Source organism: Danio rerio, chromosome 14 (genome assembly GCF_052040795.2).
Source record: "Danio rerio strain M-AB ecotype USA chromosome 14, GRCz13ab, whole genome shotgun sequence".
Taxonomy (NCBI): domain Eukaryota; kingdom Metazoa; phylum Chordata; class Actinopteri; order Cypriniformes; family Danionidae; genus Danio; species Danio rerio.
In genome coordinates this window covers 10,278,251-10,301,648 of record NC_141034.1, presented here as the reverse complement: position 1 = coordinate 10,301,648, position 23,398 = coordinate 10,278,251, and the positions used below count along the sequence as shown (strand labels likewise).

At 36.3% G+C, this 23,398-nt stretch overlaps 1 protein-coding gene and 2 long non-coding RNA genes across 9 annotated transcripts in view; 1 reads left to right on the top strand and 2 right to left on the bottom strand.

The window, feature by feature from the left end:
• si:zfos-2326c3.2 overlaps window positions 1–23,398 on the top strand; it is a 121,095-nt gene that overhangs the window by 40,478 nt on the left and 57,219 nt on the right. For 4 of the 7 annotated variants that reach the window (XR_015507034.1, XR_015507035.1, XM_087281044.1 and 1 more), the window contains exons 6-17: window positions 621–711; window positions 3,150–3,280; window positions 3,675–3,729; window positions 3,835–3,913; window positions 5,844–6,019; window positions 6,238–6,310; window positions 13,966–14,152; window positions 16,173–16,286; window positions 17,291–17,356; window positions 18,227–18,340; window positions 20,044–20,190; window positions 22,248–22,367. Coding sequence is in view for 4 of the 7 variants with exons in the window: in XM_087281044.1 (XP_087137170.1) it covers window positions 621–711; window positions 3,150–3,280; window positions 3,675–3,729; window positions 3,835–3,913; window positions 5,844–6,019; window positions 6,238–6,310; window positions 13,966–14,152; window positions 16,173–16,286; window positions 17,291–17,356; window positions 18,227–18,340; window positions 20,044–20,190; window positions 22,248–22,367 (1,353 nt within the window). In the remaining 3 variants the exon portion in view is untranslated. Of the gene's footprint in view, window positions 1–620; window positions 712–3,149; window positions 3,281–3,674; window positions 3,730–3,834; window positions 3,914–5,843; window positions 6,020–6,237; window positions 6,311–13,965; window positions 14,153–16,172; window positions 16,287–17,290; window positions 17,357–18,226; window positions 18,341–20,043; window positions 20,191–22,247; window positions 22,509–22,648; window positions 23,216–23,398 lie in introns of those variants that run through there. The other 3 variants (XM_087281046.1, XM_087281045.1, XR_015507037.1) reach the window with 2 other exon arrangements.
• LOC147840770 (uncharacterized) overlaps window positions 1–23,398 on the bottom strand; it is an 821,899-nt gene that overhangs the window by 746,915 nt on the left and 51,586 nt on the right. The gene's annotated exons all lie outside the window — the stretch shown is intronic.
• Window positions 12,711–15,383, bottom strand: LOC147833869 (uncharacterized). Its single transcript, XR_015507204.1, has 3 exons — window positions 14,758–15,383; window positions 14,548–14,610; window positions 12,711–14,462 (listed from the first exon to the last, which is right to left on the bottom strand). It is a non-coding gene; the product is annotated as an uncharacterized LOC147833869 (long non-coding RNA).

Below are 23,398 nucleotides of genomic sequence, written 5' to 3'. Positions count from 1 at the left end.
TTTGTTATTATGAATAAGTATCAGCTGCTTCAGTCCAACATCTACATTACCAGGATGATGAAGATGATTTTATGGTGGACATTTCAGCAGGATAATGATCCAAAACACAGCCAAGGAAACTCTCAAATGCTTTCAGAGAAAGAAAATTAAGCTGAAGAATGGCCCAGCCAATCACCTGACTTGAATCCAATAGAAATTACAACATAAAGCTCAGATTTGATAGATGAGACCCACAGAACCATCAAGATTTGTACACACTGTTGAAGTCTGGGAAAAATTCACACCTGAGCTATTCATATGAATTTATCTCTAAATGATAGCTGCCATCACAAAAAAAAGTATTTTATATGAAGTATTAAATACATGTCAGTAGGTCAGTATTTTCTTTTTGTGTCATGTCATTGTTATTTTATTTATTTTGTATTGTTTAGTTAACACCTCCTTTAGAAACGTTATTCCCAGAAAAAAAAAAAAAAAACATGACATGTTCACTACTTATTTCCCCCACTATATTTGTCACAGTAAGGAAAACCAAGCCTGTTTAATTAAGTTGGACTTGACTGGTTTGCTCCATTTTAAATCAACCATTCAACGATTTGCTTTGCTTTTTGTGCTTTCAGGGTCTGTTACACTTGCACTCGCATCATGTGATTCACAGAGACATTAAAGGACAAAATGTGCTTCTGACAGAGAACGCTGAGATTAAACTCGGTAAGAACAGCAACAAACATCCCTTTATCAAATATCAGCATTAAAGAAATGTTGACTATGTAAAACAATGCCTGAATGTTCACAATTCAGACTTCAGAATGTTAGATATTTTCCTTCATTGTTTTCTTATTGCTTATTGCTCTAATTTTGTCATGTTTTTGTCATTTTTGCAGACATAGTTTGCAGATTCACTGAAATTTCTTTTTTCTTTTTTTAATTAGGAGTGCGAACACAACATTGTTGACCATAGAAAGTATGCATGTACACAATAAACACTCACCAGCCACTTTATTAGGTACACCTAACCAACTGCTCGTTAACACAAATATCTAATCAGCCAATCACATGGCAGCAACTCAATGCATTTAGGCATGTAGACATGGTCAAGACGATCTGCTGCAGGTCAAACTAAGCAACAGAATGGGGTGGAAAGGTGGTTCAAGTGACTCTGAACTTGGCTTGGTTGTTGGTGCCAGACAGGCTGGGCTGAGTATTTCAGAAACTGCTGATCTACTGGGATTTTCACGCACAACCATCTCTAGGGTTTACAGAGAATCCGAAAAAGAGACAATGCAGTGAGCGGCAGTTCTGTGGGCGCAAATGCCCTGTTTATGCCAGAGGTTAGAGGAGAATGGCCAGACTGATTCGAGCTGATAGAAAGGCAACAGGAACTCAAATAACCACTCGTTACAACCGAGGTATACAAAAGAGCATCTCTGAACGTGCAACACATCCAACCTTGAGGCAGATGGGCTACAGCAGCAGAAGACCACACCAGATGCCACTCCTGTCAGCTAAGAACAGGAAACTGAGGCTACAATTCACACAGGCTCACCAAAGTTAGACAATAGAAGATTGGAAAAACGTTGCCTGGTCTGATGAGTCTCGATTTCTGTTGCAACATTTATATGGTAGAGTCAGAATTTCGCATCATCAACATGAAAGCATGGATCCATCCTTCCTTGATTCAACACTTCAGGTTGGTGGTGGTGATAAAATGGTGTGGGTAGGCATGGGCCGGTATAAGACGGTATGAAAACCTTGGATAAAAATATCACGGTTTCACGGTATGACAGTTTTTTGATTACTGCTCTAAAATACGTTCTTCTGGGTAAAAAAAAAAAAACACAAGATATTATATTTAAAAAATAAACATTTTAAATATTTTGAAACAGTACACATGTTAGGCTAAATAATATAAATAAATCATTGACCTGCTATCTTAATGTTTACAAAATAGATTTCTTTACAACTTGAAAATCCATTGGTCACACTTTACAATAAGGTTCATTAGTTAATGTTAATTAATGCATTAGTAACATGAACAAACAGTGAACAATACATCTACTACTGTATTTGTTCATGTTAGTTAACGTTAGTTACTGAAAATACAGTAGTTTATTGTTAGTTCATGTTAACTCATGGTGCATTAACTAATGTTAACAAGCATGGACTTGGATGTTAATAATGCATTAGTAAATGTTCAATTATGATTAATAAATGCTCTTACATGTGTTGTTCATGATTAGTTCATGTTAATAAATGCATTACCTAAGAACCTTATTGTAAAGTGTTACCAATGCATCTTTGTTTTATCTTTCTTGTCTTTGGATATAAAGTGCGTAAGCCACTACACTGCTCAGGTGCATAGCACATAAGATGCACATAACAGCAGAGGATGTTGGTTTATAAGTCATTTGTTTCTCAAATGTTTGCTAAATCATGAGCTGACCAGTAGCTTTTGATTTGGAGTGTCCTTTTCTGCTGGAGATGCTGTTGCCCTAAAAAACTAAATAAAATAATAGTTAAAAAAACATGTTAAAACAATACTTACATAGATCTTAGAACGGTAAAACAGAAAATTTTTGCGGTTTTATAACCTTGACTATTCCAAACCGTGGTATACCTTGAAAACAGTAGTCCCATGCCTAGGTCTGGGAGATATATTTTTTGCACATTTTGGGCCCGTTAGAACCAATTGAGTGTCGTGTCAACACCACAGCCTGCCTGAATATTGTTGCTGACCATTTCCATCCCTTTATGACCACCGTCCACCCATCTTCCGAAGGCTTCTTCCAACTGGATAACACGCCATGTTGTAAAGCACGAATCATCTCAGACTGGTTTCCTAAACATGACAATGAGTTCACTGTACTCAAATGGCCTCCACGATCACCAGATCTCAATCCAGTAGAGCACATTTGGGATGTGGTGGAACGGGAGATTTGCATCATGGATGTGCAAATCTGCAGCAACTGCGTGAAAATCTCTGGAAAAATATTTCCAGTACCTTGTTAATTCTATGCCACAAAGGATTAAGGCAGTTTTGAAGCCAAAAAGGGATCCAACCTGGTACTAGTAAGGTGTACCTAATAAAGTAGCTGGTGGGTGTATATCTGCTTTGAACTGTTTTCATACGATTATTTTTGTCTTTTCAGTGGATTTTGGAGTCAGTGCTCAGTTAGACAGGACGATTGGAAGAAGAAACACATTTATCGGGACGCCATATTGGATGGCGCCGGAGGTCATAGCATGCGATGAAAACCCAGACTCAACATATGACTATAGGGTGAGAATTTAAGCAATTCTAAAATGTTGGCACTTTTTGTTTTAAAGCTGCATACATTGGAAACGTTTGGGTTCCATTTCAGTCTGTCTATTGTTCTGTTGTTCTCGGATTCATCAAGTTTCTCTAATATGACCAATAGACTGCAAGTATGTATGCCAGTAAATTATATGCGTTCCCAGTAAGTGTAAATGAACCCATATCATGCGTCTGCATAGTATGGCTGGAGATATTTTTTGAAACACAATAAAACCCTCCGATTTCAATTGGTTTATTTCAATAAATCAGCATTTTAAAACGACATGCAGCTAGTGTTAACAGCTCCTAGATCAAACAACTCTACATCAGTCGATGAATGTTTCACTCTCCTATAATTTAGTTTTACCAAATGTTTCAGAGTGATGTGTGGTCTCTGGGTATCACCGCTTTGGAGATGGCAGAGGGAGTGCCACGTGAGTTTACGCAATTCTTATGTATATTCAAAATTATAATCTGTGTAAGTCTGTGCAAGTTGCATATCTTGCAATGCTCTTTATTATTGCCATTTTTCGTTACAGCCTTGTGTGATATGCATCCAATGAGAGCGTTGTTTCTCATTCCACGAAACCCTCCTCCCAAACTAAAGTCTAAGAAATGGTAAGATTATTATTATTATTATTATTATTATTATTATTATTATTATTATTATTATTATTATTAATATTATTATTATTATTATATATAAGTATCACAAAATTTTGGTTCACAGTAGGCATAGGATGATAACCATGTTATAGGTTTTCCACAGTTTGGAAAGTTCAAGGTTTTAAAACCGTCACATTTTTCTGTTAAACCGTTCCTAAGGTATAATTAAGATTTTTTTATTCCTTTTTTTTTTTTTTTTTTTTTTTAAGGAAAACAGTCCATTTTAAATTTTAAAAAATATGTGTTTTTGAAACAAAGGAAGACAGCAGAAGTCCATAACTCATTTGAATTATTTAGTTTTCAGATTGTTTACCATTCAAATTTTTTTTTAAATGTTTCCCAAATTAAAGTATATTGTGTACAAAGGGGGAAAAGATTATTTTTTTTTACCCAGACATTTAAAAAGAATATATTTTACAGTATATTTTAGCAGTAATCACAAAACCTTGATACCTTGATATTTATATCCAAGGTTATCATACCGTCAAAATGTTATACCAGCCCATGCCTGGTTCACGGTGCTGTCTTGGGTTCAATCATAGGATTTTTTGTGTATCCAGTATTTAGTAGCAATTAATATTTGCTTACATACTGAAAACATACAGAATTTTTTTCCTGATGTTTAAGAGACCAATGATATTTTCACAGTATTTCCTTGTCTTTTTTGTTTGTTTTTTTGGCTGGAATATTTTTAGTTAATTCTTTATTTATTTATTTAAACAGGTCCATGTTATTAGCCCTCTATGTTATATATACATGTTATTAGTCATTTTTATTTTGATTGCCTACAAAACAAACAACCATAAACCAATGACTTGCCTAGCTAACATGAAAATCTATTTAAATTTAAAGGTCAAAAAATCTGGGTGTGACTCTGGAGTCAGATCTAAGTTTCAATAGTCATAGTCAAAGCAGTTAGTAAATCAGCATACTATCATCTCAAAAACATAGCAAGAATTAGATGCTTTGTTTCTAGTTAAGACATAGAGAAACTTGTTCATGCTTTTATCAGCAGCAGGGTGGATTACTGTAACGACCTCCTCACAGGCCTTCCCAAAAAGACAGTCAGACATTTGCAGCTCATTCGGAAAGCTGCTGCCTGGACTCTGACCAGAACCTGGAAATCAGAGCACATCACACCTGTCCTCAGATTTTTATGCTGGCAGTTACATTCAGAGTAGATTTGAAGGTATTATTACTTGTCTATAAAGCACTCATTGGCCTAGGCCTTCAATACATTACAGATATGCTCACTGAATTCAAACCTAACAGATTACTCAGATCTTTAGAATTATATAAACAAGATAGTCAGCAGATTCATAGATTTGAGTTCAGTCAAAGCAGGGTGAATCAGCTTTCAACTGCTTGAATCTACATCCAAAAGTGATCAGATGTGCTCCAACTTCAGGCACATTTAAATCTGTTTAGCTGTGCCTTAACTGAATGAGCACTGTGCTACGGTCAACAGATCATTTATGTTTTTCTCTTCTTTTTCTTTAGTAATCTGTTTAACACATTTTTATCAGTTTTTTTTTAATAATTTTTATTATTTGTTTTCATTTTTCTTATACTTGTCTCTTTTATTCCTGTTTATAGAAAGCACTTTGAATTGCCACTGTGCATGAAATGTGCAACATAAATAAACTTGCCTTGCCTAAATCTTAAAATTGCACTTTAAGTTGAATACTAGTATCTTGCAAAATAATATAAAAATAGTATGTACTGCAAAGGTAAAATAAATTAATTAGAAATAAGACTATAATGTTTAAAGATGTGTTGGAAAAAAATATCTCCTTGAAGCAAAGAATTAAAATTTCACATGTGGGCTAATCATTTGGACTTCATATATCATAAACCCTTTTTATTTGAATTGCTCCTCAAGGTCTAAAAAGTTTCAGACTTTTGTGGACAGTTGTCTGGTGAAGAACTACCTCCACAGGCCATCCACAGAGACGCTTTTACGGCATTCCTTTATTAAAGACCTTCCCAATGAACGACAAGTACGAATCACACTTAAAGATCATCTGGACAGAACCAGGAAGAGGAGACAAGAGAAAGGTATACCTGATAGACTGATTTTTTATTTTATGTTATTTAGTTTTGCGATTTTTAGATCAATGTGATTACAGGTTACGTTTCTTGTGCGTTTAAAAGTTCGGTGATTTTTACTGAAGCCTAAAATTTGAAGTGTCATTAAAAGCAACCGCAGTGGAATATTCCATTGATTCTAACAGTACTGTTGTTTTAAATTGTTTTCATCTCTGTTTCAAAATCAGATGGGAAGGAATATGAATATAGTGGAAGTGAAGATGAAGACGATGGTATAAATGAAGAAGAAGGTGAACCCAGGTATGTGTTAATCGTTTTTCCTGATCTCCTTGCAGAGTCAGCATCTTTACTTCTGCAAATAATGCTTCCCATAAGTCTAAATTGGATCTTTTCTGTATGGAGGCGGGTATTTGTTATAGAGGCAGAGCAACTGATTGCTTTTTGATGAAAGATTATAAAGAGACAAACTAAACTATTTTCCTGCATTTCCCACAAAACTGCTAATCTGGTCAGCATAGCAATGGTTTCGTTCTTAATTATATTCTGATGGAATTCAGATTAGACTGAATGTAACTCTTTGATGCAAAAGTGGCCATTGGTGTGATGCTCTAGATATAACAGGTGATCACATACTATGTTGGAGAAATTGTATATCGACAGTAGCTGGCTGCTATAGCACAATACATCCCAGTAGTGTGATCTGGAAGTCTTGTATCTGGGATTTGTTCTCCCAAAAATGAAAAATTCCATTATTAATTACTTACCCTCATGTTGTATTAATCCCCTCTGACATTTGTTCATCATCAGGACACAAATTAAGATATCTTAGATAAAATTTGAGAGCTCTCTCCTTCACAAGACAAAAAAAGGAACCAAAAATATTGTCAAAACATTTTTTTTTGGATTTCTTGGTTTTCTCAACCCAACCATTGCTAAGCCCTTTCAAAAACATTCTCAGTGTTTTAAAGGTGCAGAATGTAAGTTTGACACCCAGTGGTTGAACTAGGTATTGCACAATTGGTTCAAAACACACTCAAGTGCAGGTTGCTAGATTGACGACACCAACAGCAGTGTGCCTGACTATCAAGCCTAAAGGCTGATTTGAGGCTGATTTCAAGTGTTCTAAATAAAAGCATCGGCACGCGATAGAAGGAATATTTTCCATATTAAAAGAAGTTTTTTGTCCTAACCAACACCTGAAGTTTATATTTTAGAAACTGCTTCTATTTCTTGCAGCTGAACAGCAGCATAAACTGACAATGATCACCTCATGTACACCTCATGCGCTTCATTCAGTGTCAAATGCTAATAATGTGAGTTTGAATGCAATTTCACATCACATTTATTGCCATACTGCTAAAAGCAGCAGCAGATAGTTCACCTCAGATCTTGAAAATAAAATAAACCGTTTGAAATTAAACTTTAGAACTGTGACTCAAGGCAAGCCAAAAATAATCAGTGATTTAGCATCTACATTTAATAAGATAAAGAGGTTTATTATGTATTATGCTGTGTTCACACCAGACACGGAACGCGCGTCAAGCGCGAGTGATTTACATGTTAAGTTAATGCAAACGCGTGAATAGACATCCTGCCGCGCGATACGCGCGAATGGTGCGGCGCGAATGACGCAAATTGCGCGAATGGCGCGGGGCGAATTGAGCGTTTTGCGAGTTTGACGCGCTTAACTAGCGTTACGCGCGATTTCGAAAATCTGAACTTCAGCGTACATTTGCGCCACGTTAACCAATCAGAAGCTTGCTCTTGTGGGGGCGTGATTGTGACATAGAAACTGTTAAACAGTTCATCAAACTCGGCTTGGCTCAGTCAGAAGCACCGCTGAAAGCCTCCGTCATCCAGGTGAAGTTTCTGGAGGAGTTTATGAGCTCACAGAGCTGGATGCACCTCTGAAAGAATGTAGTGGACTCAGACACGACCCTAAACGTATCGACGCTGTTTTTCAGTCTTCATAAAGCACATTAACACTGTTATTTTCTTCATAAAATCCATGTTAGCCATTTAGCTATGAAGCTAGAGTCTTCGGGCAGACAGAAGCCCTGCCCATCACGTAAATCCGCGTCTGTTCTGATGTGAATTTGACACGCGAATGAAGCAGGGTTTGACGCGTGTATGAAGCGAGTAAACTCAAATGTTCACGCGGCTATTTACACGCGAATAGCGGGATTTATCCGCGCGTTCCGTGTCTGGTGTGAACACAGCATTCGAAGTAAGTGCACTATTCTGTTCTTCTGAATGGCTGTATTTAAATTTTTGTCGTGTTTTGTCAGGTGCAAACAGCCCAATTGCTTATCACTGCAAGTCCCATCATGCAGCGTGTTTTCAGGACATGTCCACCATTGTAATGTGCTACTATCCACCAGATGTCACATTTCAGTGACTGACTAATACTTTGAGAGCCTTTCTGACTGAATGAATAAAATAGGATGTTTTCCACCAAGGCAACCTGCTGAAATGTAATTGGCCAAACTGGCAGTGGGCAGGTTAAAAAGACACACATTTTCAAAGCAGAATATCTGACTTCAGCACTGTTTTTCAGATAAACAAAAATGTTCACCTGGCATGTTTTTTAATTATCTGCAAACGAATCATTAGTAAAGTAGTAAACATACATACAGCACCTTTAATGAAGAAGAGTTGAAAGTTAATATCTGTACATAAATATTTCAATTCTACTCCTCAAATGTTCTACTTCCTCGCCGCTAACACAGAGTTCACAGAGTGTTTGTACATTTTTAGTACTAGAACACATTTCTTTTGGTCTTACAAGCGTTGAGGTGCAAATACTGGAGCTCAACTGCCCGACTTGAAATGAAGTTAACAAAATTGAGGTCATTACTTAAGGACTGGGTATCCTTTACACATACCAACAATGCCATATCATCAGCATTTTATAAGAGTTAGTTTTCATTAACACAGCTTATGTCATTTATATAAATAGAAAATTTTTAATTTGTGATTTAACACATCCGTGTGGAGGGCCAGTGTTTAAAATGACATTTTCTGACTTTATACTATTTACCAGTACATGCTGTGGTTATTCCTGTAAAAAAAAAAAAAAAAAAAAAAAAAATTCTCCATGAGATAAGGGTTTGGTGGACCTGCAACCCTTCTAACTTCTTCAAAACAGTATCAACACTACCTGGCCACTTTATTAGGTACACCTTACTAGTACCGACTTGGACCCCCTTTTGCTGTCAGAGCTGCCTTTATCCTTTGTGGCATAGATTCAACAAGGTACTGGAAATATTCCTGAAAGATTTTGGTTCATATTGACATAATAGCATCATGCAGTTGCTACAGTTTTTCAGCTGCACATCCATGAATCTCCCGTTCCACCACATCCCAAAGGTGCTCTATTGGATTGAGTTCTGGTGACTGTGGAGGCCATTTGAATACAATGAACTCATTGTCATGTTTAGAAACCAATATGAGATAATTCACGCTTTATGACATGGCACATTATCCTGCTGGAAGTAGCCATCAGAAGATGGGTACACTGTGGTCAAAAAAGGATGGACATGGTCAGCAACAATACAACAAAAGTAGGCTGTAGCGTTTACACAATGCTCAGTTGGTACCATTTAGCCCCAAGTGTGCCAAGAAAATATCCCCCACACCATTACACCACCACCAGCCTGAATCGTTGATACAAGGCAGGATGGATCCATGCTTTTATGGTGTTGATGCCAAATTCTGACCTTACCATCCGAATGTCGCAGCTTAAATTGACACTCATCAGACCAGGCAACATTTTTCCAATCTTCTATTGTCCAATTTTGATGAGCTTGTGTGAATTGTAGCCTCAGTTTCTTGTTCTTAGCTGACAGGAGTGGCACCCGGTGTGTTCCTCTGCTGCTGTAGCCCAACCGCCTTAAGGTTGGACATGTTGTGCATTCGCAGGTGCTCTTCCTGCATACCTCGTTTGTAAGGAGTGGTTATTTGAGTTACTGATGTCTTTCTATCAGCTTGCACCAGTCTGGCCATTCTCCTCTGACCTCTTGCATCAACAAAGCATTTGCGCCCACAGAACTGCCGCTCACTTGATATTTCCTCTTTTTCAGATCATTCTCTGTAAACCCTAGAGATGGTTACGTGTGAAAATCCCAGTAGTTTAGCAGTTTCTGAAATACTCAGCCCAGCCAGTCTGCCACCATTAACCATTCTACGTTCAAAGTCACTTAAACCCACTTTCTTCCCCATTCTGATGCTCAGTTTGAACTGCAGCAGATCATCTTGACCATGTCTACATGCCTAAATGCATTGAGTTGCTGCCATGTGATTGGCTGATCAGAAATTTGCGTTATGAGCAGTTGGACAGGTTTACCTAATAAAGTGGGTGGGTGAGTGTATTTTCACTGTAGCAAAAGCGGAGAAATCCATAAATAAAATCCTAAAACAAGAATCTGCCGGATCCATATATTTTCTAACCTTATTCATTAGAGTAAGGGTTGCATCTTCCACTCCTCACCCCACTCTAAGTGAAGTTTCACAAAATAATTTGGAGAGGAGCACGAGATATGATTGACCACAGCTGGTCTCTCATCTACAATCATTAGTTAGCCAATCAGATTAATCCAAACTCACTATAAGCAGCCTAGCAAAAATTACTCCCTTATCTTTGTTTTCCGAAAAAAAAAACCCATCCACCCTTTCTCCTTCATTCTTCCTTTACCACTGGGAGCTCTCAAGAACTACCTGATCTCGTGCTCCCCTTACATGCTTAACCGACCTAAATGTGAACTCTTGAAACTACATTTGCTAGTTTATTTATTTGTTTTTTCAGGGTCTGTGGTAAACAATGTGCTGCTGCTTTCATTATGGCAATAAATGTCACATGAAATGTTATTGAAACTCACATCGGCAACATTTAATACTGAATAATCTGCACCTAAGGTGATCATTCAAGGCACAATGTGGCAGAAATAGAAGCTGGTTCTAAAATAGAAACTTCATACATTCATCAAACACCTTTTAACATGGAAAAGAGACCTTTTTTTCATGTCGTTAGGAGGCGGTGTTACATAAACACTACATATTTTTTTAGACTTTTTTAATTTGCATATAGGAGCAAGAGGGGGACAGATGATGCTATGATAGCAGTCACTCATCATATTAATAAACATTTAGAGGATCTAAGCTCATATGCGCGACTTTTATTTGATGATTTTAGTTCAGCTTTTAACATGTTGCAGCCACATATTTTAATTAAAAAGCGAAATGATTTTAAAGGTCATCCATTATTAATTAATTGGTATTCCTCTTTTTTTTTTTAAAAAACTGATCGTAGACAGCAGGTTAGTGTTAGTGGAACAATTTCTGAGCCAAAATGTCGAGTACGAGAGCTCCGCAGGGCTGCGTTAGCTCACCTGTTTTGTTCACTTTGTATACAGATTCATGTAGATGTTCTTATTCTAATAATTACATTGTTAAATCCTCAGACGATACTGTCATCTTAGGGTTATTGAATAAGAATAGAGATTTATCTAAATATTTTTCAGTGATTGGAAGATTTGTGAGTTGGTGCGACGACAATCTTCTAGATTTGAATGTCAGCTAGACAAAAGAGATGGTGTTTGACCTTAGAGGAATTGGTGATCATAGGCTTGTGACCATCAAAACTCAAACCATCACACAGGTCACTTCATATAAATATCTTGGTGTCTTCTTTGATAACTCACAGAAACGGAATATACATGTTGATAATCTCTGCAGTAAGCTTCAGCAACGACTGCATTTTTTACGACGTCTAAGAATTTATGGAGTGGATCAGAAATGTATGATCATGCTCTATAAGGCTGTGCTTGAGAGTTTAATGAGGTACGGCATCACAGCCTAGTTCGGCAACTTGTCTGTGCAGCTGAGATCTAAAGTAGTTTGTTTGATTTACACTGCCTGGAAAAAGATTGGTGTATCAGAGCTGATGTCACTGCAAGATATGTATGAACAGGACGCATTAAGATGTGCTAAACAAATAGTATGTGACACATCACATGTTCTGCACAAGGAATATGAGTTGTTACCTTCAGGGAAAAGGTTCAGAGTACCTTGCTGTAGATTAAACTGATATAAGAAGTCTTTTTATCCTATGAGCATTAAGCTATTAAATAATAGGGGTGGTTTAGATTGAGAGTATCTGATTACCTATGTTGTTGTCTTGATGAGTGTTGTTATTGTGTGGTTGTTGTATGTTTGTAATTTGTGTGTTAAATCCAGTGTTTAAGACAAATTTCCTTTCTGTGTCAAGCAGAACGGACAATAAAGTTAAAACTAAACTAAATTATTTATGTGTATATGGTGAGAGGCATGTAACTTTTATTGAAATACTTATATGTTTTTTGTATGTTGCATTGTTTTGTCCATGTTGGCGATGACTGCAGCCCAAGACAAATTTCCCTAACTGGGACAATAAAGTTTTACCTCACCTCACCTTACCTTACCTTACCTTACCTTACCTTACCTTACCTTACCTTACCTTACCTTACCTTACCTTAAATACATGTACTGTAAAATAATATGCAACAGTTAAGACTCACGGAATGAACCACCAACTATTCCGGCAAATGTTTTACTCCACGAATGCCCTTCCAGCCTCAACCCAGTACTGACAAACACCCATAAGCCGCCTTTCCACTGCACACAACATTTGGGCATGACTGTCGGAATACGCCCCCTTGTGGTAGTTTCACAGAATTTTCATTTCTGACGTGCACCATGGGGACGCTGTTCTCGCAGTGTCCAAAATAAAGGAGTGCAAAAGCAAGAGCCTTTATTCTCTTTGGGTTTACCATGGTTGAATGAACGAATGAATGCTAGAAACTCATATACCGCTAAAATATTGGGGGCAATGTGGAGACAACATTAAAACATTATATTTTTATTACTTACATTTATAAACACAAGTGTTTTTTGTTTATATAGACTTTTTAAAATTCAAAATATAACCAAAAAACCTAGTATTTCTCATCTCGCACGCACGGCCCTGCTCGTACAACACTGGAATACATCACATCCGGTCGGCCAGTTGCATACGGTCTAGTCGCAGGAGTTCAAATATTTCAACGAGTCCGCAGCTCAAATCGGATCCGAATTTTTTCCGCATGCGGAGATGATCGGAACTCCACGCAGCTCCCGGACTACTCTCCATTGGAAATGAATGACTTCCTGTCTGTCGCTTGTCGTGTGCAGTGGAAAGGAGGCTGTAAACCCCTTCACACACACTTATAAACTACCACCAATTTTGTTTACCCAATTCATCTGTACCACATGTCTTTGGACTTTGGTAAAAACCCGGAGCACTTAAAAGAAACTCACGCCAACACAGAGAGAACATGCAAACTCCACACAGAAATGTCATCTGACCAAGCTGGGACTCAAATCAGCGACTTTCTTGCTATGAGGCGACACACTAACCACTGAACCACTGTGCCGCCCTATCATAAAATAATGTACTTGCTATGCTAACAAGAAATTTACTGTACTGGAAATCCATTTTTGCATTACTACAAAGCGGTTGGACTTGCCTGGAAACATTTGTAAAATACAGCAGGGAACCATTCTTCATCCTCCTCAAAACTGTTCAGTTCTATGGCAAAAATGAACTACTATTTTTTTTTCCCCTTTGGAATATTATGCACTGATGAAGCATTGATAATAAACCCAGGAAAGTCAACTAGGAAGACAAGGTAGATCAAGGTAAATCAATAAAAATAAATGAAATTTAGATTATGTAACCATAAATTGCCCCTTGACCTGTAAAATGACCCTTGTGGTATGCGCATCACCCGAAGATAATGTGCTCTGTCAGTAAGTCTCCTCATGGCAGATGGCAGAAAGAACCTGACAGCCCTGCATGACACTTTATTCAAATGTTCGTTTTGAGCATCTACTCATGTTTGGCCATCACTGACGTGATTTTTTTTTGTGTGCTCATTTAGCTCTATAGTGAACCTTCCCGGAGAGTCCATGCTTAGACGAGAGTTCCTGCGACTGCAGCAGGAGACGAACTCCCAAACGCAACTAATCCAGCAAGTACACAATCAAGACAACTACAAGAAACAACTGCTGGCTGACAGACAGAAGAGAATCCAACAACAGCAGGAGGAGCGACGACGCTTCGAAGATGTATGAATAGATATTCTCTTTTAATAATAATATTATCGAGGAGTGCATGAGACTTTGCTAGGGTCACACTTTATTTTAATGTACAATTAACAAACCATTAGCTAAGATTATTAGCTCAAGATACTAACTAGCTGCTCATTAATAGTAGTGGTTGTTTTTAGGTAAACTCAAAAGAATGGCGTTTGCTGTTTGTTCAGACTACTTATTTTAAACAAGCTGAAACAAAACAATTTATTTGCTGCACAAAAGACTCAAGAAATTTGTTTGTTTCAGCTTCTTTAAAATAAATAGTTTGAACAAATTGAGTTAACTTATTCGTTTTTACAAATTTAAGTGGATTAAACATAAAATTTGCCACACAAAAGACTCAAGAAATTGTTTTATGTTCAATCCACTTAAATTTGTACAAACTAATGAGGTAACTCAATTTGTTCACACTATTTTAAATTTAAAATACACTGAAAAAAATATTCAAAGATAATTCCTTGGATTTACAATTTTTTTTTTTACGTTAAGTGGTTGTAAACAATTTATTTGTGTTGAATTTAAACAAACAAATTAAGTTGAACATTATTAAACTTAATTTGTTTGTTTAAATTCAACACAAATAAATAGTTTGCAACAGTTCTGCATGCAACACTTTTTTCAGTGGAAACAAAAAAAAATATTTTTTTGTGTGTGTGACAAATGAATTGCTTTGTTAAATCCACTTAAATTTGTAAAAACTTATAAGTTAACTCAATTCCTTTGTGGAATCGATTGTGTGGAACCCAGCATTTTTACTGTGTATTTGGATGTAAAATAAGATCATACTTTAATATATAATGCTCATAAACAATTAATATTGTAATAATAAGCAGGTAATAAGTCAGTGTAAATGGTGCGAACTGTCATTTAAACTAAAGTGTTACTCTAGTTTGGGTTTTTAGCTTGCTTTGGCTTTGAAAATACCCTTATTTGTGTCTAGTTAGTGTGGTGGCATGTTTCACTAGAAGTTCTGCATCTCTATCTAAATCTAAATGTGTACACTACACAATCAAATGCCACTTTGGGGACTCATGTGTGTTCTGGTCTAGAAAAGAGGTGTGCTAAGGCGCATTGTTGGCACGTTGCTGTTTTGAGGAAATTAAATAGACTGTGCAACAAACCAGCAGAAAGCAGGTCTAAAGCACAGAGTGGGTTAGTTGTAAGACTCGCTTGCACATTGCCTAAAACACGCAAATATCTTTACAAATGAAAAAGAATTAAAGAAATCAAATATTTTAAAAAGTATTACTTTCTACATGAATATGAAAACCACTTCCTCCACTCCTTCATCTCGGGGGGCTTTTTTTAGTTTATTCACGACAACTTGCTTTTGTATAATGTTGTTGTTATTATTATTATTATTTATTATATGCATATTTAGATTTGTTTTATTAAAAACAGGCTTACAATTGTCCACCTGTCAGGTTTTGGACCATATGGGGCATAGAACGTGTGTTTAGATATAACTTTGTTACTGTTGTTCCTGTATTCATTTGCTGGAATTTAGAAATAGTCTTGTAACAAATCTTTGCGCTCACCAAATGAAATTAATTATGTAGGCTAATGAATGTCTTCAGTGGAGTGCACAGCACCTTTTCCTTATCCACTAAAGAGAGAAAGAGAAAGTAAAGGCCGATTGGAGGAGGCTCATTCTTTCATTCTCGCGCTGCAGATGGTCTGTTTAACTGTTTACCCATTAGTGAAGCGTTCAGTTTTTCCACTTATAAAGTCTGCTGTGTAAATAGCAAATGCGCCATGGCACGACGCAACTAAATCTTTAAGGGAATGGGAGAAGAGACTCTGATTGGTTTATTTTTAAAACACACCCATAACTCATTAAGAGAATAAGCTCAACCCTGTTAGACCATGTGCCACAGCGCAGAAAGCCAGACAAAAAAGGACTGCAGTATGCATTAAAGGGGTATATTCACAACATAATAGGCAACTGATTAGAGAATAATTCAATCAAAATTTTGTGTTTCTGTTCGTAAAGCATCAGGAAAGGCTGTTACATGAGACTGGAGTCCAGTGGCCTGAGCTTCAGGAGATGTTATGGCAAGAAGAGACTGACCTTACTGAGAAAAGCAAAAGAAATCATAAAAAACAGGTTTGAGTTTGTTTTTTATTTTATTGTTTATAATAAACGCCAGTGTAATTTGTTTATTTTATACTTCTTTGTTTATCATCACATTAAAAAAATTGTATTGTATATAGGGGTGGGAAGTAACAGTGTTTAGCAAAAAATTAACAAAAAATACTTGTATTTTGTTATAATGGCATTTTTAAACGGGTGGAAATCAAACTACAGCTACATCCAAAAACTTATTTAGATTACTAAAGTGATTAAACTAATTTAGATTACTAAATGGATTTCTTTTGAATTCCCATGTAATTTATTCGTTAAATATTTACGTAAACATGGGGATTTTATCCAATAAGCCAACTGATTCTCCATTCAAAAATAAACTGCATACAGTCTGTTTGTTTAGCAACTATAATAATATGGACGACACAGAAAGACATTTTTAAAATTATTTTACTTCTATCTTAACTCTATGTGCTGTAGATCAAAATATGTATTGTCAAAGTAACTGGCTTTATTAATGAATATTAATATATGTACAAGCTAATGTTTGGCAAATATCTCTCTCTACATTCTACATTCAACGTTTGTGGTTGGGGTTTATTTATAGGCTAGACATGTCCGGTTCATTCATAGGCGTCAGGGCATTTCCCACATACCCGTTTCTCTTTAAAAATGTGTTTAGACTTGGTAGTGTTCATGATAAATATAGTTTATAATAAATACCAGTATAATTTGTTTATTTTATACCTTCATTTCGTTCATGTCCTGATCATGTTCTGCTAAAACTTGCATCGGACAAGGGGAACTATTGGCCAATATTATGATATTTAAATGCAGCATGCAGTCATGCAGCGTATCTCTTTTAAGTATCTTTTTGTCTATAATAATCAAAAATATTGAAAGTCAATGGAAAATGATGTGATCAAAACCCTTTTTTTTCTTTAATATCAAGTAGTTTTTATTTTTAAATGTTAACTGTAACCCTCAGTGTAGCTAATTTGTGTTTTATTGTCATTGTATTTCAGCCTAAAGACAGTGAACATCACAGGACTGATGTTGAATCTGCATCTTCAAATCTTTTCGATGAGCAGGTACAAAATGTTTTTAATACTAAACAAGTTAACGACGTGTTTCACTGACTGATAATGTGTGGTTGATATTTTTTGGCCAGATTCTGAAAAAGGGTAGTAAAACACTGATCATATCTGACTTTCAGTTTCAAGTTTCAGTTTCTTAGCCCTGGTTAATAGTTGATTAATGACACTTTTTGGTAACACTTTATTTTGATGGTCCATTTGAGTATTAGTAAACTGTTTGCTTATTATCTGTTGATACTGCTCCTTCAACAGACATTTAACTGAACCAGTGCAGGTACTTCCTCTAACCCTAACCCCAACCTAATAGTCTACTTATAATTTAATGAGAATTAATTAGTATGTAGATACAATGTAACTTAATTCAACAAACGGACCCTCTAAATAAAGTGTGACCCACTTTTCTTTCTTTTTTCTTTTCTTTTCTTTTCTTTTTTTTTTTTGATTAGTGTGCACCAAACTTAAATTTTTCAAACAAGAAGCTCAAATAAACATTTTACACTGTAAAGAAAATTGAGTTCTACAAAAGTTCTACCCAATACCTTCATGATGTCCTACATACAAATTGATCAACTTAACCTAATCATTTTTTTGCAAGTGGATTGAACATAAAACAATTAAGTTGATCCAAAAAAACTTAGAAATTGTGCTACAACTCATCTTAAGTAGTTTGAACAGGCAGCTAGAGTCTTTTTTGTGTGTATATTTTTTATTCAGTGTGTGTAGGATTTATTTCATCATAAAATAAGCTTCACTTGTTTTCACGGTGTTGATAACCTTGTTAAGGTTTGTTTCAGCTAGTGACATGCTAAACACATTGTATTATGCTTGCGTGTGAAATGGCTGTTTTTTCGGCCACACCATCAGGCTCAGGGCAGAAAAGCTCAGCGCACACTTCCCCGAGATCAGTCACAGCTGCTGTTCCTCCTGCATGACCACACACACCAGCAGAAGAGCAGCAGAGCTACACCACATGACGGGGTAAAAACACACTGTCCACTGCTCTCCACAGTTTATACACTACCTGACAAAATTCTTGTCGCCTATCCAAGTTTTAGGAGCAACAAATACTAGCTTGACTTCTAATTGATTATTTGGTATCAGAGGTGGATTATATATAAGGAAAAGGCCTCTAGATTGTGCTTATTTTACCAAAATAAAATATGATCATGCCTTGATTTTTATTTATTTTTTTCATTATTTAATTAGAACAGAAAGGTCTGCAGATCTCTCACACTTCCTCATACTACGTGTAACTTGTTTCCAGTTGGTCTTCTGCAGTAATTGTGATGATTAAGATGCAGTTCGAAAGATGATTCTTCTGAAAAATCTACCTTCTGCCACTTTTCCAAATGATCAACTAGAAGTCAAGTTATTGTTTGTTGCTCTTACAACTGGGATCGTCGACAAGACTTTGGTCAGGTAGTGTATGTCAGGAATACCAGGAGTCATGGAATTTCATGGAATTTTAAAAGGTCTTTTTCTGACCTTGAAAACCAGAGAATTTCAAATATTTTGTCCCAAGTCATTGATTATCAAAACACTCTGGTCATCACTGAAAATGATGTGTCTCATTTATTAAAATGCCTTTTTTTAAATCATATTCTTTCCCGTGTTTTGCTTTTGTTTAGTCCAAATATCTAATTAAATCAAGAAGCAATTACTAGACAAGCAAAACATATTGTGTTTTTTTCAGAAATATGTCAAAATTAAGTGAGATTTTTTTTTAAACAAGCAAAATTATCTTGTTTTTACTTTACCTTCACATTCACTTTTGACATTATTTAGAAACAAGACTTGCTTGTCTAAAATATGCTTCTTGATAAATTTATTTTTTTTTTTCTTCGATACTTGGACTAGAGGCACAACAAAACCTCTAAGTAAGAAAAGCCTTTTTTTTGCATAGGGGGCTATTTTTCACTGCCATTTTAGTCCTTCCCATTTTGTTAACAATTTCTGATTATTGCAGCCTAAAATGGCCTGCTTTTTTTCTCAAAATTTGTGGCAATATTTGTGGTTTACAGGTTTACATACACAAATTTGCAGATCTTAGTTCTTCATTTCTTTTTTTGACCTCAAGTGTCAATGGTTTCTATATTTTTTATGTAAAGTGAAAACTTTGAGGAACAGTGTATACCTCTTAACCATATAAATCCTTAAATAAACCACTGTTAAAATCTCTTCAACATTAGCAATAGAAAAATCATGTTAACATTTAGAATTTTAGCGATTGAAGCAGCAAACATAACCTTGTTCAAATAGACTTTGGCTGAATGCACTTTTGCGATAATGTCACATGATGCATCTAAAGCAGGTCAAACACCAAAGGAGAAGTGCAGCACTGATACCTTGAGGTATTGCACACCAGTTGAGCACTTCTATGCATGAATATGATGTTATTTAATATAAAACAATGCATTTGGCACATTAGGAATTTAAACATTGCTCTAGCTGGCTGAAATCTGCAGCAATAAAAAAAAATGTTCCTCATTTTTGAATGATTTGATTTCCTGTATTAAATGCAGCGATTGTACGATCTTAAAATTGTCGGTCATGAAAATTCAGGTATTTAGTCTGTAAATATTAGAAAAATTTGACATTTGGCTTAAAGTGGGAACCCTGTACGTATGATTTTTGGCTGTATGGTGTTCTCATAATCACTATTGTGTAACTTTGACATTTAGCTGGCAGGTAAACTGGAGTCCCTGGAAACCCATCTTGTGAATCTGAATAATCTAGCTGTCAGGATTCCTCATGTTCAGTCCCGTCTGGGATCAGGAAGCAACTCCAGTCCCTGCACTCCAGCGCTCCAGAGAGCTGTGAAACAGCCGGTAAAAAAAAAACTGAGTTTAAATAATTTTCCTATTTAAAGCTTGACTCTTCTGTAGTTACATTGTGTACCAAGATCAACAGAAATTAAAAGTTAATATGCAATGTTGACTAACATTAACTAAGTGAACATATTAAGATTAAGTACTTATTTGAAATTAAAACATAATCTAGAAACAGAATGCTATGTACATTAGCATATCAAATATTCAAATAATTTAAGTGTGAAAACCAGATTAATCACATCCAAAATAAGAGTTCGTTTTGACATAGAATACAGTGCAACCGTAAGTAGTATAAGAAGTATTCATAGCGCTGCACTTTTTCCATGTTTTTTATGTTTCAGCCTTATTCCAAAATGGATTACATTTATTTATTTCCTGAAGATTCTACACACAATACCCCATAATGACAATGTGAAAAAAGATATTTTGAAATTTTTGCAAATTTATTATAAATAAAAAAAAAATAACTGAAAAATCACATGTACATAAATATTCACAGCCTTCGCCGTGAAGCTCTAAATTGAGCTCAGGTACATTCTGTTTCCACTGATCATTCTTGAGATGTTTCAGCAGCTTAATTAAAGTTCACCTGTGGTAAATTCAGTTGATTGGGCATGATTTGAAAAGGCATACACCTGTCTATATAAGGCCCCAGGGTTGACAGTGCATGTCAAAGCTCAAACCAAGCATGAAGACAAAGGAATTGTCTGTAGACCTCCGAGACAGGATTGTCTTGAGGCACAAAGCTGGGGAAGGTTACAGAAAAATTTCTGCTGCTCTGAAAGTTCCAAAAAGAACAGTGGCCTCCATCATCCGTAAGTGGAAGGATTTTCCTTGAGCTGGCCGGCCTTCTAAGCTGAGTGATCGGGGAAGAAGGGCCTTAGTCAGGAAGGTGATCCATAACATGATGGTCACTCTGTCTGAGCTCCAGCGTTGTTCTGTAGAGAGAGAAGAACCTTACAGAAGGACAACCATCTGTGCAGAAAACCACCAATCAGGCCTGTATGGTAGAGTGGCCAGACTGAAGCCACTTGCTGCCTGGAATTTGCCACCTGAAGGGCTCTCAGACCATAAGAAACTAAATTCTCTGTTCTGCTAAGACTAAAATTGAACTCTTTGGAGTGAATGCCAGGCGTTACGTTTGGAGAAAACCGAGCACTGCTCATCACCAGGCTATCTCTAAAGTGAAGCATGGTGGTGGCAGCATCATGCTGTGGGGATTTTTTTTCAGCAGCAGGAACTGGAAGACTAGTCATGATAGAGGGAAAGATGAATGCAGCAATGTACAGAGACATCCTGAATAAAAACCTGCTTCAGAGTGCTCTTGACCTCAGACTGGACGACGGTTCATCTTCCAGCAGGACAATGACCCAAACCACACTGCCAAAGAATCAATGGAGTGGCTTCGCAATGTTCTTAAGTGGCCCAGCGAGAGCCCAGACCTAAATCCTCTTGAACATCTCTGGAGAGATCTGAAAGCGGCTCTACACCATCGCTTCCCATCCAACCTGATAGGACTTGAGAGGTACCGCAAAGAGGAATGGGCAAAAATTCCCAAACACAGGTGTGCCAAGCTTGTGGCATCACATTCAAAAAGAATTGAGGCTGTAAATCCAAAGGTGCATCAACAAAGTATGGAGCAAAGGCTGTGAATACTGATGTACCTGTGATTTTTCAGGCTTTTTATTTTTAATAAATTTGGAACAATTTCAAAAAATCTTTTTACACATTGTGATTATGGGCTATTGTGTGTAGAATTTTAAGTAAAAAAAGGAATTTATACATTTGGAATAAGGCTGTGACTTTAAAATAATATGGAAAAAGTGAAGCGCTATGAATACTTTCCGGATTTACTGTAAATATTCGATTGCAGAATCTGAATTGATATTCGATTTCCAACCCTACACAGTAGGGTTCAATTAGATATTAATTAATAAATTCAATTAGATAACGATTCATTTTCTTCCCAGCACTAGTAAAAGCGTAATATTGCATACTGAAAGCTATGTGGTCTGTATAAAGACTAAAGATTCTGTAATGTTTGTGTATTTCAGAACATGAACGTGTGTTCCAGTCAAGAGATTCATCACAGCAGCTCGATGTCAGATGTTAATGCTCCACTCTCTCCAACACTGGATGATGTCTTCTTCACCCCTGATGATCAACCACCAAAGGTTCGTCACCAAATTCCTCAACACAGCATTTTTTTTGTCATCATAGTCTCCAATTGACCACAAAGCACAGTCTGTTTCAGATTTAACAGACAATGGTTAATCTGTTGTTTTATTTCTCCACAACAGGGATCACCAATCTCGGTCCTGGAGGGCCGGTGTCCCTGCAGGGTTTAGCTCCAACTTGCCTCAACACACCTGCCTGAATGTTTCGAGTATACCTAGTAAGACCTTGATTAGCTTGTTCAGGTGTGTTTGATTAGGGTTGGAGCTAAAATCTGCAGGACACCGGCCCTCCAGGAACAAGTTTGGAAAATTATTATAGAACACAGCATTTTGCAACAGCACAGACTATATCATATTGTTCTATTAAAGTAATGATTATTAAGAGTATTCAGAGTTTGAGCAATTCACAGTTGGCAGAAGTAAAACCCTGACCTAAAATGTTTTCTGCATCGAAACCCAGGTGGCAACTGCTAAAACTGTGGTTAAAACCACTTCCTCTTTTAAAGGGAGGTGTCTTTCTTTAATGTGAAGCACGCATTCACAGCAGGATGTTAAAAAATAGTGAGATAATGACGGCACTAAATTAAGCAATACAAAAAAATGTACTTTATTAAAAATATGTTATATACGAGCACTTTAGCCATGTGGAGTTGAGTAAAAAAACTTGTTTAAAATTAACGTAACAGCCTCATAAGTTTAAACAATTTGTCTAGTTTTAAGATCTGTAAGAGGACAAACTTAGATAAGAAGAGAGACATTTTTTCCATCGTGAACTGAACAAATGTCAATTCCACCACATCTCAATATACAGCTTATTTCAAAATGAAATAAATGATGGCAGTCAAACATTGTTTAAGATCATTTTTGTATCTAGTTTAACCAATCTTTCACAATATATTCTAATTATACATTTGTTAGTTAAATAAATTAGTTGTATGCTGAATTGTACACCTGCTCACTCTAAAATGTAAGATTAATGTGGTTAAGAGCTTATTAGAAAATTAATAAACTGAATTTGTATTTTAAAT